The sequence below is a fragment of the Ranitomeya variabilis genome, chromosome 3, assembly GCF_051348905.1.
Source record: "Ranitomeya variabilis isolate aRanVar5 chromosome 3, aRanVar5.hap1, whole genome shotgun sequence".
Taxonomy (NCBI): Eukaryota; Metazoa; Chordata; class Amphibia; order Anura; family Dendrobatidae; genus Ranitomeya; species Ranitomeya variabilis.
In genome coordinates, this window is record NC_135234.1 from 653,355,300 (window position 1) to 653,373,994 (window position 18,695).

The window sequence follows — 18,695 nt, forward strand, 5'->3', positions numbered from 1 at the left end:
ATTTATTGTTCCCTCTTTCATAAATTGTATTCAGTGGAATGAATTGTAATGTTTCCTTTTAATTTCTTGTGTTCCATAAATCACCATGCATGCTGTGATGTGGTATATCTTCCCATTAACCTGCATGTTTCATTCTTATGATTTGTCATTCTGGCACCCTTAGCAATTTACAGAATTTTCTAGACTCACTGGGAATTTATACTGTGGTCTTAAAAAATAATTTACAGAGCTGCTGACAGTTGGTGACGGACTGCCAAACCACTGATCAGTGAGTGCGAGAACGAAGATCAGGCTTCAGATCAACACCTTATCAGCATGGCTATTTTCTTCCACCAGTGCAGTGTTACCCAAATTCCAGCCCTCACGGCCCCCAAAAGATCAGGTTTTTAGGATTTTCTTCTATTTCTTCTTTCTATTACACAGGTGAGAGAACTAAGAGATAATTTCTGATATATTCATAATATTTCTCTCACATGTACAATAATAAGGTAATCTTGAAAACATGATCTGTTGGAGTTTGGGAAACACTGCACCAGTGTTATTAGTAGGTCTGTGGAGTCCGTAAGCCAAACCACTGACTCTCAACTCCTCCATTTTCGTGACTTCCGACTCTGTGATTCCGACACCCCAGCACTGGTCACTACTGAGCATGTGCATAAAATACAGCACAGATTCATCTCAACTATGACTCCACAGCACTGCCTCTCTACTGAGCATGTGCATAAAGTGCAGCACAGATTCATCTCAACTCTGACCTGACTCCACAGCAATGGTCACTACTGAGCATGGACATAAAGTGCAGCACAGATTCATCTCATCTACGACTCCACAGCACTGATCACTACTGAGCATGTACATAAAGTGCAGCACAAATTCATCTCACCTCTGACTCCACAGCACTGGTCACTACTGAGCATGTATACAAAGTGCAGCACAGATTCATCTGAACTCCATCTCCACAGCTCTGGTCACTACTGAGCATGGACATAAAGTGCAGCACAGATTCATCTCAACTACAACTCCACAGCACTGGTCACTACTGAGCATGGACATAAAGTGCAGCACAGATTCATCTCTTCTACTACTCAGCACTGGTCACTACTGAGCATGTACATAAAGTGCAGCACAGATTCATCTCTTCTACTACTCAGCACTGGTCACTACTGAGCATGTACATAAAGTGCAGCACAGATTCATCTCAACTACAACTCCAGCCCTGGTCACTACTGAGCATGTACATAAAGTGCAGCACAGATTCATCTCAACTACAACTCCACAGCCCTGGTCACTACTGAGCATGTACATAAAGTGCAGCACAGATTCATCTCAACTACGACTCCACAGCCCTGGTCACTACTGAGCATGGACATAAAGTGCAGCACAGATTCATCTCAACTACGACTCCACAGCACTGGTCACTACTGAGCATGTACATAAAGTGCAGCACAGATTCATCTCAACTACGACTCCACAGCACTGGTCACTACTGAGCATGTACATAAAGTGCAGCACAGATTCATCTCAACTACGACTCCACAGCACTGGTCACTACTGAGCATGGACATAAAGTGCAGCACAGATTCATTTCAACTAAAAGCCAAGATCCTTATATCAGGAACAGAACAGACATTTATAGGACATTTCATACCTTTCCCAAATTCTTATGGAAACATTTACAGTACATCCTGCATTGTACTACTGTACCCAATATATTATATGTTTTAGGAGTCGAAGTAGGTCCATTTTAAACTGACTTCAACAAAATGGACACTGACGATATGACATCCCTAGTTATTAGGGTAAATTCACACAAGGCAGATTTCCTGCAGAAATTCCTATGGCTTTACTGATTCATCTACATAGGATACACAAATGACATCAGCCCCATTAAAAAAAATGCAAATAAAAATGTCAAAAAACAATATTACTACAGAAAAATACTGTCTGCAGAGACGATGCACCAGTCAACAGAAATCTCACCCAACGTGCCCCGGTTTGTTTACCTACTAACCATTTCATTTGCACTAAAGTCTTCATTTTTTTGCGTGGAACCTAGCATTATAAAACTGTTGCTCCAGCACATCTCCCTGTAGAGAGATGTTTTCCGTCAAGATGGTTAGTGCAGTTTTATTATTCTTTCTATTGAGCTGCAGGTTTCCGTGGTAACCAGTACAACCCTGAAGTCGTCTTGTGAGTATTATCAGGATACTGTTGATCAAAGACAGTGCTAGTGAAGAACAAGCCTGTGTGTTGTCAGAGCAGCGACATTCATATTGCAAGCTCCTGTCCTCGAAGGATTGTGCAATTTATAGCAAATACCGTATATAACATGGAAATGACAGAATTAATTTAAAGGGCGTCCCTGCTCCCAGCCACTATTTATAGCGGTATCCACGGTGACTCCTGTATTCTAATAAGGTGTTTCATGTGGTTGCTTAGTTTGCTGGCCTTTAAAAATGACATCTCATACACAAATGAGTCAGGACTTTTTTTGTCCCTTAGATTGGTCCAGCCTCACATACTGTAATCATGCCTCTCCTGGGTGCGATGGATATCCTCCAAATTAGCCACGTCTTGTAAGTCTCGTGCGTGCGACATGCTGGCAATCTAACAATTCAAATCGCATTTTTATTTTAAATATTTTTTTTGAATTTGGTGACAGTGGATTTTTTTTTCTAATCTTTTAATTCACCCACGTACAAAATCTTGAACCAGTCCCAATTTTACACTTGCCTGTGAAGCCTTTAGAATAGGCCGGTGCTACTTGTTTGTTGCTCACGTTTCAGCTTTGCTGTATAGATTAGTACAGGGTGAACTATCTCATAATACAGGTGAATCCGCCGTTTTTTTTTCCGCAGCATGTTGAATTTCCCATTGATTAACATTGTGTGCCCAACGCACTGCAGATTTGAGGCAATTCCGCGCATCCAAAAACTGCAACGTGTGCACATACCCTTATGCTATTTTTGATCAAAAACAATAGTATTACTAAGAACTCTGTGTTATTTAGAGCCACTTTTGCTTTTTACTTATTTAGGCATAGCAGGGTTTTTGCTCATTTTGTTTCTTGTAGGTTTTATGAAAGCACATAGTCATCTAGGCACAGATGAAGATTCATAGAGAACATGTGGTCCCATTCTGTACTACAGAGCGACACTTCTAAATAGCTAATAAACTTTTGTGATAATGTTGTCGTACCAGTGTGCCAGGATTCCTAAGGTCCTGCAATGCCTGCACTTGAGGGAAGAGACATAGGGAGTCAGACAAACTATACTATATTTCTGATTTGAGTTATTTGCTACTGTTATTATTATACCTACTACATATTGGGACAGGATCTTGGAGATGGGAATACCCCTTTAATCCTTCATGTCATTATTAGGGATTATTACCTATATATAGTAGAAGACTTTTTTTCTCTGAATCAGTCGCCATTTGTGGTGGTAGTCAGTCCCAATGTTTCTATTATGTGAGGATGGTGTTAAGAAAAGCATTTATCTCCTCTCCGGCTCTGAACGCCTCTGTTTGCCCAGTCATACCCTAACAGGATGTATCCATTCAGCTCTAGTAAATTAAATTTGCAATTAAAATATTAGATTTCATTGAAACAGCATTTCACTATATTCAAGACGTTACGTTCATAGAGAAGGACGACAGTGAAAAGGCTTTATATCTCACTTAGTTTTTAATTAAATTGCTGTTCATAAAATAATCATATGCTCTCAATTAACCTTTCGTGACCCAGAGTGCAAAATATACCTGGATACACTCTTATATTAACCATGTAGATGTGTTATAATGGGTAATAATTACCATATGAATTTTATGGATATTTTAAAGGGAATCTGTAACTAGATATTTGCTTCTTTATCTGAGAGTAGCTTGCCATAGGGGCAGTGACCCTGATTCCAGCAATGTGTCACTTACTGGGCTCTTTGCTGCAGTTTTGATAAAATCACTATTGTAACTAAAAGTTCACTGTATAATCCCACACTCACCACTGATTGGCAGCTTTCTGTGTACACTGTGATTAGTCAGAAAGCTGCCAATCAGTGGTGGGGGCGGGGTTATACAGAGCTCATGAATATGGAGGACTACCTGGTGGCAGGTTTACTAGTCCTCTAGTGATAATCTCCTGCTGATAAAACCATGTTTTATCAAAACTACAGCAAGTAGCACAACCCCTACATTACGCTGCTCATAGATTATCTAGAAAGAACCGGGTGACTCATTCTCATTAAACCAGAGCTGTGGAGTCGGTAAGCCAAACCTCCGACTCCTCAATTTCCGACTCTGACTCCACAAAAATGGTCTCGGACTCCACAGCCCTGCATTAAACTTTAGATAACTACTAGTAATCCAGTCTTTTACTCATTATAATCCATGATTCATATTTCCATAGATTAACATTAGTTCCTGCTCCATCAGATCCTTCTCTTTTCCCACCATAGGTATGAGCAAAGGCAAGAAACCACTCATCTTGTAGGACATTTAAGATACATTAGACTTCTGGAGCCAGATAGACATCTGCAGGATCCAAGTGTACTTGGTAGCATCCCTTGAAGACATAGATATTAGTGAAAAAAAATGCATGAAGTTACTGTAAGTTCCCCTCGGAATTGTAAAGGATTATTGTCTACAAGGACGGATGGATTAAAGATGTAAACATTGCTAGAATATACTGTACCAGCTCCAATGTCACATTTCAAGGAATGTCTTCATAATTCTTTATGACTTGTCCCACAATGTCTTATGAAGAATCATGATACTTGATCAGCCATTATTGACCATGTGCCTAAGATCTCTTTATTTTCTCTGGAAATCTTTGGGTAGTTTTCTTGTTTTCCCTTTGCAAAGAAGCCTCCGATTAAGTTTCAGTCTTTTTTCTCCATGTTAGATCTGACATCTGACTTTACTTTTGTGTGACATTGGACCTTTTGTGTAGCTTAATCAAGTCCATAAGTTTATGTTATACCCAGTAACGGCTATGTAAACTTTTAATGAATAGTACTTTGACTGGTTTTCCAGTATGGAAAAAATCCTGACTTTTGGCAGTGAGTTTTGTATTCGCTGAAGCTAACCCAAAACCTAATGCTGGCACATTTAGTTTAAATCAAACCTCAGTTGACATCAGATCAATTTCAGGAAAAAATTCAGGAATTCATTGAAATACAAAGAGTAAAATACTACGCCCGCAAAGCAAGATGATTTTTTTTTTCTTTTCTAGCCCACATTGCAGGAATTTGGAGTCTTAGACTTGGCTCCTGATGGTAATACCTCCACATTTTCTTGAAACGAAGTTTTAATGAAAATAAAGCAAAAAACAAAATACAGATATGATGGCTACTTTTTTAACAACCCTTTCTTTCCTTTTAGCAGATTAAAAAGAAGTATGGAAACCTCTTAAAGGGAATCTGTCAGCAGATTTTTGCTACCTCATCTGAGAGCAGCATGAGATAGGCAAAGAGGAGCTGAACCCAATGTTGTATCACTTAGATTACTGGGTACAGCCATTCTGACACAATCAGAACTTTTAGATTTAGAATGAAGCAGAGCTGAGAAAGCTAACCCTGCCCACAAACGGCTCTCCATGTGCATAGACAGTGATGGATGTGCTTAGTTGCCGTACCTTTGACAAGTAACACATACCTGAATTCTGTGTTTCAGCCTCTATCTCCTTTTGTCTTCAGATTACATAGCAAAGACCTGCTGACAGGTTCCATTTAAAGGTTTTTCTAACAAAGACTGTCTCTTTTTTTTTTGTCTGTTTTCTGCAAATCCTACTCAGCACTGCTTGGCAGCCAACTGTTACAGCCGATTGAAAGCTACAATCAGCCGTACATTTTCTTGCAGATGCTACTGCAGGGAAAATGTAATATTGCCCTCCAGCCATTCAAAGGAATTACATATTTGGATGTGCCAGGCTTGTCAAAGCAAGAGCTGCTCTTAGGTTCTTAGAAGACATTACATGGATTAGCACTAATAGGACATATACACTGCTCAAAAAATAAAGGGAGCACTTAAACAACAGAATATAACTCCAAGTAAATCAAACTTCTGTGAAATCAAACTTTCTGCTTAGGAAGCAACACTGTTTGACAATCAATTTCACATGCTGTTGTGCAAATGGAATAGACAACAAATGGAAATTATTGGCAATTATCAAGACACACTCAATAAAGGAGTGGTTCTGCAGGTGGGGACCACAGACAACATTTCAGTACCAATGCTTTCTGGCTGATGTTTTGGTCAATTTTGAATGCTGGTTTTGCTTTCACACTCGTGGTAGCATGAGACGGACTCTACAACCCACACAAGTGGCTCAGGTAGTGCAGCTCATCCAGGATGGCACATCAATGCGAGCTGTGGCAAGAAGGTTTTCTGTGTCTGTCAGCGTAGTGCCCAGAGGCTGGAGGCCCTACCAGGAGACAGGCCAGTACACCAGGAGATGTGGAGGGGGCCATAGGAGGGCAACAACCCAGCAGCAGGACCGCTACCTCAGCCTTTGTGCAAGGAGGAACAGGAGGACCACTGCCAGAGCCCTGGAAAATGACCTCCAGCAGGCCACAAATGTGCATGTGTCTGCACAAACGGTTAGAGACCGACTCCATGAGGATGGTTTGAGTGCCCGATGTCCACAAATGGGAGTTGTGCTCGCAGCCCAACACTGTGCAGGATGCTTGGCATTTGCCACAGAACACCAGGATTGGCAAATTCGCCACTGGCGCCCTGTGCTCTTCACAAATAAAAGCAGGTTCACACTGAGCACATGTGACAGAAGTGACAGAGTCTGGAGACGCGATCTGCTGCCTGCAACATCCTTCAGCATGACTGGTTTGGCAGTGGGTCAGTAATGGTGTGGGGTGGCATTTCTTTGGAGGGCCGCACAGCCCTCATGTGCTTGCCAGAGGTGGCCTGACTACCATTAGGTACCAAGATGAGATCCTCAGACCCCTTGTGAGACCTCCTAATGCAGGACAATGCCAGACCTCATGTGGCTGGAGTGTGTCAGCAGTTCCTGCAAGATGAAGGCATTGAAGCTATGGACTGACCCGCCAATTCCCCAGACCTGAATCCTATTGAACACATCTGGGACATCATGTCTCGCACCATCCACCAACGTCACATTGCATGACAGACTGTCCAGAAGTTGGCGGATGCTGTAGTCCAGGTCTGGGACTAGATGCCTCAGGAGACCATCCTCCGCCTCAATAGGTCATGCCCAGGCATTGTAGGGAGATCATACAGGCACGTGGAGGCTACACACAATACTGAGCATCATTTCCTTGTCTTGAGGCATTTCCACTGAAGTTGTATCAGCCTGTAACTTCATTTTCCACTTTGATTTTGAGCATCATTCCAACTCCAGACCTCTGTGGGATATTAGTTGTGATTTACGTTGATAATTTTTAGGTTTTATTGTTCTAACACATTCCACTATGCAATGAATAAAGATTTACAACTGGAATATTTCTTTCAGTGATATCTAGGATGTGGGATTTTAGTGTTCCCTTTATTTTTTTGAGCAGTGTAGAAGCAGGTTATCTTGATTAGTTAAGAACCTTTAAGATATCTTATACTGCGCATGAGCTGAGATTTTACTCTCTTTTCGTTTCTATGAAACCTTTAACTGTGTATTTTAATCCTCTATAAATCACGTTTAATTGTGAGTGATTTTTCTATAAGGGATTACTAATAATTTCCCATATAATTTTTTCCAGAAATAGACTCCATTATGCATTTCATTCATACAATTACAAGGTGATAAAATCCATGCCGCGCTTTAGCTTTTAATGCATCAGGTTCCAGAATGACTTAATACAATAATGCTGAACATTTTCGCTCTTTGAATGTCTCTAATACAAGAACAATCACCATGAAAGCTAATGCCCTTACAAGTCTTCACTTAGAAATTAGAGATAATGAAGACCAGTTCTGAGTTCTCTGGATCCCAGGAGGATTGTTGGTCATGCTGACAGCTTGGCAGTTTTCATCTCTGATTGAGCTCTACTTCACGGAGCAGTTTTATAACATCAGTAAAATGGGCATTGAATCACTAACTAATTGAATGTTCTCATATTGTCTCTTGGCAGATATTGTGTTGTACATACTCACTTAGATACAAGCTCCCTCAGTATACTTTATTCATTTGAACTTGTTCTTTAGGATTAGTGTCATTTCCTAAATGGCACTAAACTTGCACATATAGAGATAAAAATGGTTTAACAACTAACCAAACTTTTTTTAAATTATCCACCAGTAGTGATGAGCAAGTATACTCGTTGCTCGGGTTTTCCCAAGCACGCTCGGGTGGTCTCCGAGTATTTGTGACTGCTCGGACATTTAGTTTTCCTTGCCTCAGCTGCATGATTTATGGCTGCTAGACAGCTTGAATACATGTGGGGATTCCCTAGCAATCAGCCAACCCCCACATGTACTCAGGCTGGCTAATAGCTGTAAATCATGCAGCCGAGTCAACAAAAACTAAATCTCTGAGCAGTTACAAATACTCGAAGACCACCCGAGCATGCTCTGGAAAACCCGAGCAACGAGTACACTCGCTCATCACTATCCACCAGGCATTGCAAAGTTCAGAGTTTTTGTAATTATACTTCACTACCTTATTTTGCTACCTTCGCTCCCAAACACTGTGCTGTACTCCTGTTTCAATGCCAGTTCATGCTTCTTTAGGAGCTGCTTTCAACTGCTGCTCAGCAAGGTCTATATTCAAGCAATCTATGCATGGGAATTCCTTATCTGAGTAGGAATGTTGGGAGTTGGGAGAAAAGAGCTTAAGGCCATGTGCACACGTTCAGGATTTTTCACATTTTTTTCGCGTTTTTTCACTATAAAAATGTGATAAAAATGCAAAAAAAACGCTTACATATGCCTCCTATTATTTACAGTGTATTCCGCATTTTTTGTGCAAATGTTGCATTTTTTTCCTCGAAAAAATCGCATCGCGGAAAAAAAAGCAACATGTTCATTAAAAATGCGGAATTGCGGGGATTCCGCACACCTAGGAGTGCATTGATCTGCTTACTTCCCGCACAGGGCTGTGCCCACCATGCGGGAAGTAAGCAGATTATGTGCGGTTGGTACCCAGGGTGGAGGAGAGGAGACTCTCCTCCACGGACTGGGCACCATATAATTGGTAAAAAAAAAAGAATTAAAATAAAAAATAGTGATATACTCACCCTCTGATGGCCCCCAAAGTGTTCCTGCCTCTCCGGTGCATGCTCTCTCTTCCGTTCCTATAGATGGTGTGGTTCAGGACCTGTGATGACGTCGCTGTCTTGTTATTGGTTGCGTGACCGCTCATGTGACTCACGCGACCAATCACAAGCCGCGACGTCATCGAAGGTTCTGAACCACACCGGCATCTATAGGAACGGACGTCGCTGAAGAGATTGGCTGTCTGCAGAGGGTGAGTATAACCATTTTTTTTTTTTTATTATTATTATTTTTAAACATTCTATCTTTTACTATAGATGCTGCATAAGCAGCATCTATAGTAAAAAGTTGGTCACACTTGTCAAACAGTATGTTTGACAAGTGTGACCAACTTGTCAGTCAGTTTTCCAAGCGATGCTACAGATCGCTTTGAAAACTTTAGCATTCTGCAAGCTAATTATGCTTGCAGAATGCTAAAAAAAACGCGAAAAAAACGGAAAAAAAACGCAAAAAAAAATGTGGATTTATTCCAGAAAATTTCCGGTTTTCTTCAGGAAATTTTTGCAAGAAATCCGGACGTGTGCACATACCCTAAAGGTGTTGTTCAATAAACCATTCTCAATCTGAATGTTTGCCACCATTAAAAAAACAGTTATACTCACCTCCTGTTCTGGTGCCATTTGAGCAGTGTCGGCACTCATATTCCCAGGCCACACGTGAGATTGTTGTGTTACGCGAGCCCGGTGTCTAATCAGTGTCTGCTTTAGACTTATGGAAAATTAAGAGGAAGTTAGGGCTACTCTGACTCTTCTTGATGTTCGATTTGTCCAAAGGTGGGGACAGTGATGGCATCGCTGATTGGGTGTAGGGCTCACGTGATGTGACAACCTCATGTGAGCCCTGGTAAAGTTAATGTCGACACCGCTGGAACAAAAGTCACAATCTGGAGAGCTTCTCTTCATAGCGGTCTGCTAGACTTTGTGCTAATGCACCAAATTGGCAGACAGCTGCTAGCCACATAATATGGACCACATGAGACCACAGGTTTGGGACCCCCGTTTTAGTGTGTGAATGTTTTCTGAGATGCAGTTAAAAGCAGCTTTTAAAATTTCATAATCTGGACTTTGAAACATCTTTGCAGTTTAGAGTTTAGGAATGAAGAAAGCAAAATAAGGTGATAAATTATATTACAAAAATGTATAACTGCTCAATGCCTAGAAGATAATTGTATAAGTAGTCTTATACAGTAGTTTTAAGTCACTCTTTAAACATATAAAATACTTACGGTATTTCAATCTTAAGGGGTCTATACATATTAGATGAATGTCCTTTGAACTTTTTAAAAATTTAAGCAGGAGCAGCCAACAAGCTAATGATTCCCTTGATGGGGAAAAGAAGGTTTTCAAGATTATACTGTATATTGAACTCAATGGAGCAGTGAAACAGACCCAATAATTTTGGTTTTATGGGAGATAATATTCCGTCGGGGGTTTGGCAGTGGATTACACCCCACTGCTTATTGAGAACATTTGCACGCTCGGCCTAGCATACGTATGGGGGTTTTCAGGAGGAACAGCTGTTAGGTAAACTGTTAGGAAAACAGCTATCTAATATGTATGGCCTGCTTTACTCACATACATTTATTGCTCTATCCTGCTCTCAGTGACGGACTCGGGTGCCAGGCGCTCTCCAGTAACCAACTCCAGGGCCCCACTTTTCAACTACATGCAAATGTGACGTTATCCCCAATCCCAAATTTATATAGCAATGAACTGTGTAGATTGTTAAATTAGTAAGATGCCGCCTTTGTCTGTACATAGTGATACAAGTATATTGTGCCAAGTACTGCTCATATCAGAGAGTGGTGGTTCACTCCTGCACAGGGGCCCACCGGAGGATTCTCCTGTTCTCCTGTAGGCCAGTCCGAGCCTGCAGTGTATATATACAGCACAGTACTTTCAGCTTGGCAATACCATACAGGTGCACCTGTTGGATTACTGTGAGATCTGTGCGATATTTTGGTCTATGATTTTTCCAGAGCTTACTCCGTGGGTCTTTTTCTTGTTCTGACATTATTAGCCTCTTGTCTGTTCATCTATCTCTGGATGAAAATTACATGACAGTGGCACGCTGGGCTTGACGCTTACACATCTCTTGTCTTTCGCACCAGTGATGAACACATGGTTCTTCTCCGTAGTCGCGGGTTGCCATGGTGACATGTCCTGCAGTGGAATTCCGCCCACACAGACCTGAGTCAGTCATGATATGCCCCGGGCCTGGTACCCCATTCTTTTACTTCACTAAAGTCAGGTCCCACGTTTTATGATTCAGCTCCCAATCACTAATACATTTTTCCACTAACAATAATGCAGAAATAAGCCGTCCTTTTAATAATCATTGATTTAGTGAATGGCGCAGATTATGCCAAGTCTTTGCAGCATGGCGAGGAAATAAACCCGTGTATGTGGGTCATTATAAACTGCCTTGTTACAAAGAAGATGTCATAGGATTGATGTACATTTCTTATGGCATGTGAGAAAATCCAATTGGTCGCGTTTTATGGACATTAACAACAAACTAAGAGTATCGTATGAATAGTATCATTTTCACCAGAATTTCTGTGGATTTTCACCATGAATTTTGTTACCGAGTGATAAATAAATTGAATTATGATATGTGTATAAATAAATCTCTACATCTGTCACAATCTGAAACACTTGCGCTTGTAGTAAAAAAATCTCCAGTATTTTGATTGGTGGCATGACACTTTAGGTGGCCAGCTGTGCCACATTCTCCAATGCTCTCTAAAAGGCAAAACATAAGCATTTTATTGATAAAAGTTTTCTTTTTGGGTTTTTCTCACTTAACCTTGATGCAGAATCCTTGAGAGAGCCTATTTATTCCAGAACACTAATGTATATATTCTCTTTCTTTCTCAGAATCCTACTCGATTGCTGGCAGTGATGGCAGCATATCAGCTTCGGTGGCTTCCATCCAACCTCAGCCCTCCACTAGCTCTGCCCCGAGTTCCCCAGGATCCAGGAGGTCTGTGAGCACCCTGAAGAAATGGCTGACAAACCCAGTGAGAAAACTAAGCAGTGGCAGCCGCCTTGATCAGCGACAGAAGAAAATTGAAAGCAGGCCAAAAAGAGGCATGCCTGGCCGGAGAAGGAGTGCCGATGATGGGGGAAGAGCAAGCTTTGACCTTGGCGTTTTGAGAAAGATGGATGACTTCACCCGGGGTGAAGACAAGGGTTCAGTAAGATATTTTGTATTCTAAGGGGAACTCAGTTGAACAATATAATGCTGTGATGGTTCGGTATAAAAGTAGCTTTCACACATATGTCTCCATTATTCATTACAGAAATGAAACCATCTCAAGAAGACATCATACATCACAGCAATTGTATCAACTGATCTAATATTATAGTGCTGTGATCATATATTGGTGGACATTATACAGGAAAAATTGCAATAGTCATAATAGTCAAACGAAAAAAACCTGCGACAAAACATTCCAAACATATTTAAAGTAACCAAAAAATAATTTATTAAATAGCCAAGTGCAGACAGAGAACAAGAGGGGGTTACACCCATAGCACATACAAAAGGGATACTGAGAGGACATCATACAAATCATCAAAAAAGGCTAAACAGGTCATCTCCAATGCTACAATATGTGATCACAGATATTGCACATCTCCCATAAAGCCTGATAAGTCAACATCTAACTCCCGTAATGTAAATCAGTATTGCACAAAGATCAATTGATATCATTACCCATAGTCGGTCAGGAGAAAGGCTATTTTCGCCGAAACGCGCGTCGGGGAGGACGCTCGTGGACTTACTTTTCAAAGACAAGGAGAAAGTGAACTGCACCAGTGGGACACTCTACCACACAAGAAGATGATCGATCCTGTATTTCTGACACCACGCGGGTTTTCAACAACTGGTGTTTAGTGCTCGGCTTTAAAAATCACATGTGTATATTAAATATTCAAAAAGAAGAAATGCGGCACTCACCGAGTTGAATCAATATCAAAGTCCTTTATTTCACCATGTGAGGCATGGACAATGTGATGGACATGCAGGTCAAGGAGGCATGCGGGGAGAGGAGAGATGGACTACGGCCGTTTCGCGTGTGATTGCTTCAACGGGACCAGGTCCATGACAGGTCCATCACATTGTCCATGCCTCACATGGTGAAATAAAGGACTTAGATATTGATTAAACTCGGTGAGTGCCGCATTTCTTCTTTTTGAATATTCAATATACAGAATTGCATTGTATGCTACATGCGGCCCCTGGTTGGTAGGTTGTGTACCTTGGTTGTAGAGTATCTGTAAACTGAGCAGATTTAGTTTGATACAATTATGGGGCAAGGTTACAAGGAGTTTCGGGTCTAAAGCTGCATTTACACTGGCCGATAATAATCCATCAGATTTTAATAGTAACGACTCCTCGTTCATTATCATTGTGCAATGTGAATTGCCTCCTCCTCTAATCATTTCAGAGCACAGCTAAACTTTATTTAACTGTATCTACTTGGTGGTCTCAGCTTGCTCCTGTTCACTCTTGTTCTGTTTGGATGTGCCGATCCGTTTTTTTTTTAATTTGTAGTACATTCCCACTGGCTGAGCACTCCTCATCAGCCCAGGGCATTTCTATTTAGTGCTGGATCCTATCAGCCCTTTAATTTGTAGGGTTTCAGCCCAGCAGAGGCACATTAAGAGTACGGTCCCAACAAAAGAGCTATGCCTTGTCGCTGGCTGTTGGTTTCTCACAATTGGCCAATTTATTGTATTGTATAGTATTTTCTATAGTAGTAATACAGATCAAATTCCATATATTCAGCTAGATGGAGGCCCAATGCTATCGCATCTGAGGGCGGTAATGTCACGATGGGGGCAGGCTTTGCAGTGTTGAGAATCTCTCCCCCCATATGCTCACCCACCTATCCACTCTCTCTTTCCCCATGTGCTGACTTCTCCCGACAGTTCTTTGACCTGTCTACCCCATGTGCTATCCCCATTGTCTGCTGTCTTTCTCCTTCCTGTGCTTTGCTCTCCCCTCATGTGCTGTAACGTTTGAGCTTTCTCCCCCTGTGCTCTGTTTCTCTCACCCCTGTCCGCTTTCTCTATTCACCATCTGCTGTCTTCTCCTCTCATGTCATCTCTTCTTTGACCTGTGTACCCCATGTGCTCTCGTACACGGCCAGACACAGACAATTTTTAAAATGAACTTTTGTTCGTGGGAAAACCCCTTTAATGTGACCGGCTTCCTCTGCCTGTAGTCACGTCACGGATCTGCCGCTGGGATCAGCCGACTGATTCACTGCGCAGGCGCAGTAAATCAGACCGCTGCCATCTTTGTGCAGGCAGATAGTGGCGGTCACATTAAAACTGGGCATGCGCTCTGTAATCGATCTATGCAAAGGCTACTGGCAGATTCCCCTTAGTCCTGACGCTATTCCCAAGTCGGCATTTGTCACCTCGATCGGCTTATTCCAGTTTTGAGTTATGCCATTCGGGATGAAGAATGCCCTGGCGACCTTCCAGAGGCTGGCTGATTGGCTTCTGGATAGTCTCCAGGACTATGCTTGTGCCTACCTGGATGACATCGCCATCTACATGGGAAGAGCATCTAAATCACCTAGAGACAGTATTGGACAGGATCCACAAGGCCGGAATCACCCTGAACCCAAACAAGTGTAACGGGGTCTACCGTGCTGGAGTACCTCTTTCAGTACCACCCCGTGTTGCAGGAGGTCCACTCTGCTTTGGCTGGAGTCTGAATGAAGGACGCTGGCTGGAATTGCTTGGTTACATGGGCGCATATAAAAGATCACTGCTTCTCCACGTATTTCCAGTATGACAACACTTTACTCACAGGACACAGAATATATCACACAGATACAGAGGGCGGGCCAATTGAAAAGTGGCAGGCCAGACATACATTACAATAGCCGCAGGTGGCCGGAGCCTGCCGATATTTACTGTGGGAATTACAAAGGTGGGGGAGGTCTGAAGGGGGATATCTTGTCCCCTCTGCCCAGGGGCACAGCCTGTGGGCTGATGCATTAGGGACATGCATCTCACATGGAACCTATTATACATACATATAACTGCACAACATATTCTGGGTGCTGGGGGGTTCCGTAACACGCTCCTCCTGTACAAAGATGGCGGCGGTCAGTGAATCATTCGACTGATCCCAGCGGCGTGTTTTCAACGTTATTCTGCTGGTGGTACCTCGCAAGAGGCTGTGTACGGCGTATACAGTGTGTGTGTGTGTGTGTGTGTGTGTGGTGCGTATGGCATATCCAGTGTGTGTTTGCGTGTGTGTGGTGCGTACAGCCTATAAAGTGTTTGTGTGTGTGGTGCAACGGTGTTCTGCTGGTGGTACCGCGCAAGAGGCTGGTACCACCAGCAGTGTTCATATTGAGACACTCATCACTTAGGTGTCCCAATATGGCGGTCGGTGAACTTCCGCCGCTTAGAATTCTGGGATCCGGACACATCTGGATGGAACAGGATGTGAAGACATTACAAGGTAAGTATATATTAAAGAGAACCTGTCACCCCCAAAATCAAAGGTGAGCTAAGCCCACCGGCATCAGGGGCTTATCTACAGCATTCTGTAATGCTGTAGATAAGCCCCAGATGTATCCTGAAAGATGAGAAAAAGAGGTTAGATTATACTCACCCAGGGGCGGTCCCGCTGCTGTCCGATGGGCGTTGCGGTCCGGTCCGGGGTCTCCCATCTTCTTAGCGTCCTCTTCTTGTCTTCACGCTGTGGCTCCGGCGCAGGCGTACTTTGTCTGCTCTGTTGAGGGCAGGGCAAAGTACTGCAGTGCGCAGGTGCCGGGAAAGGTCAGAAAGCACTTCTGTAGAGTGCTGGTCAGGGAAGCATGGCGAGCCTATTCTTCTGACAGGTAGGAGTCCCAGAAATAGTCCTGCGTTTTACACATTTATTTCTAGTAAAGTTAGGTGTTGAGTAGTTGTGAAACACTTTTCTACATCTAAATAACTAAGAACCGTCCACACTTCTAGATTTCACTCAGGATGTCCTGTTTAATGGATAGATAAAGCTCTTTTTTTACTTGGAAACTTGGAGATTGAGTGCTGGACAAGATTACCATTTTTTCACATGGTGGAATATGCATCATGTTAGAAAACACTGCATCCATGTACTGTTGATGCCCATAAATGTCTCATATGAGGAGACTTCTTTTAGTTTTCATTACAGTCCATGGGATTGACGACAACATGGCCTTGGGAAAGGTTCTGCTCCCCTGGAGTACATGAAGATTCCTCCATTCTGACACTGGAATGTACCTTATCAAGGACGATCAAGACTAGTGCAAGTTATAGGATCTGTTTAGAGCACTTTGGGGAAGAAATACATTAATACCTCATATACTGTATCTGCAGTTATTCCACGAAAAGTGTGCTTTCGTCTTAATCCTGCTATATTTTATCTTTAATTTCATACATTTTCCACTTCCCATTTTTATTCCTAAAATATGGAACATGTGGTTACTTGAGCTTAAAAGTGAATATTTTCCACATTATATGTTATTTTATGGTCTGTTGGATGAGATGCTTACCACAGGAGCCGCTTCCTGTCAGACGTTCTCATATTATTGTTATGTGACCAGGGGAAGTTCTGCTGATTCATTATCTGTTCACCTCAGGCGGTGACGGATCACCTTTACTAAGTGAAATATATGTTGTGGCGTGGGCAAAAATGGTGCCATGTAAAAAAACCGCACTGATGTCAAATGAGTGCAATGCAGTCCTCAGAGGCAGCTGTCACATTGTACGTGCAGTCTGGTCGGTGGGCAGCATGGTATACAGTACAAAAGGACAAATGGCATAACATGATGTGTAGCTGTATTGGCAAATATTCAGTATAAGGCCGGGGTCACACTTGCGAGTTCAATGCGAGAAACTCGTGCATCAAGTCCCGGCACTGCCGCCGGCACTCAGGACCGGAGTTTGCAGGTGCATGTATTACTATGCAGCCGCACACTCTGGTCCCGAGTGCCGGCGGCAGTGCCGGGTATTGAGGCGATAGACTCGTGCAAGTTTCTCGCTTTTTAACTCGCAAGTGTGACCCCAGCCTAACTTGTATTTTATTCATTAACTAGCTGAAGAGCCCGGCGTTGCCTGGGCATAGTAATTATCTGTGGTTAGTTATAGCACCTCACTTCTCTTATTTTCCCATCACACCTCTCATTTTCCCCCTCACATCTTTCATTTTCCCCCTCACATCTCTTATTTTCTCCCTCACACCTCTCATTCCCCCCTCACTCCTCTCATTCCCCCCTAACACTTGTCATTTCGACCTCACATCTGTCATTTTCTGATCACTCCACTATTTTCCCTCACACCTCTCATTTTGCACTCACACCTTTTCATTTTCACCTCACACCTCTCATTTTCCCCTCAGTATATATATGTTTGTCATCTCCCTTATATATAGTATACACCTGTATGGCCAGGTTCACATTGCGTTAAAAGCAGCCCATTCAACACATGCATTAACGGGCTGCTGTTAACGCAAGTGCCGACTTGTCATACCGCTAGCGCAGATAGAGCTAGCAGATGCTCTATCTGCGCTAGCAGTGACGGACCCGGAAACGCTGCAGCCCGCGTCCCAGGGTCCGTCACTCAATGACGGCACATCGCTAGCCATAGGGCTTAATGGCGGCGTTAACGGACTGCGTTATGCCGCGGTGTAACATAGTCCGTCTAACGAACTACTAAAACGCAGTGTGAACCTGGCCTAAGTCATCTCCTGTATATAGTATATACCTGTATGTCATCTCCCCTGTATATAGTATATGCCTGTATGTCATCTCCCCTGTAAATAGTATATACCTGCTGTATGTCATCTCCTCCTGTATATTGTATATACCTATGTGTCATCTCCTCCTGTATATAGTATGTACCTGTATGTCATCTCTTCTGTATATAGTATATACCTGTATGTCATCTCCTCCTATATATAGTATATACCTGTATGTCATCTCCTGCATATAGTATATACCTGTATGTCATCTCCCCTGTATATAGTATATACCTGCTGTATGTCATCTCCTCCTCTATATACCTATGTGTCATCTCCTCTTTTATATAGTATATACCTGTATGTCATCTCCTATATATAGTATATACCTGTATGTCATCTCCTCCTATATATAGTATATACCTGTAAGTCATCTCCTCCTGTATATAGTATATACCTGTGTGTCATCTGCTCCTGTATACAGTATATACCTGTGTGTCATCTCCCCTGTATATCGTATGTACCTGTATGTCATCGCCTCCTGTATATAGTATATACCTGTAAGTCATCTCCTCCTGTATATAGTATATACCTGTGTGTCATCTGCTCCTGTATATAGTCTATACCTGTGTGTCATCTCCCCTGTATATAGTATATACCTGTGTGTCATCTGCTCCTGTATATAGTATATACCTGTGTGTCATCTCCTGTATTAGACCTCGTTCACA

General features: G+C 42.4%; 1 protein-coding gene across 3 annotated transcripts in view; it reads left to right on the forward strand.

Moving 5' to 3' along the window:
* Positions 1 to 18,695, forward strand: part of ARHGEF25 (Rho guanine nucleotide exchange factor 25) — a 434,366-nt gene that overhangs the window by 298,439 nt on the left and 117,232 nt on the right. For all 3 annotated transcript variants that reach the window (XM_077297766.1, XM_077297765.1, XM_077297768.1), the window contains one exon: positions 12,114 to 12,433. In XM_077297766.1, coding sequence (XP_077153881.1) covers positions 12,114 to 12,433 — 320 coding nt within the window. The remainder of the gene's footprint in view (positions 1 to 12,113; positions 12,434 to 18,695) is intronic.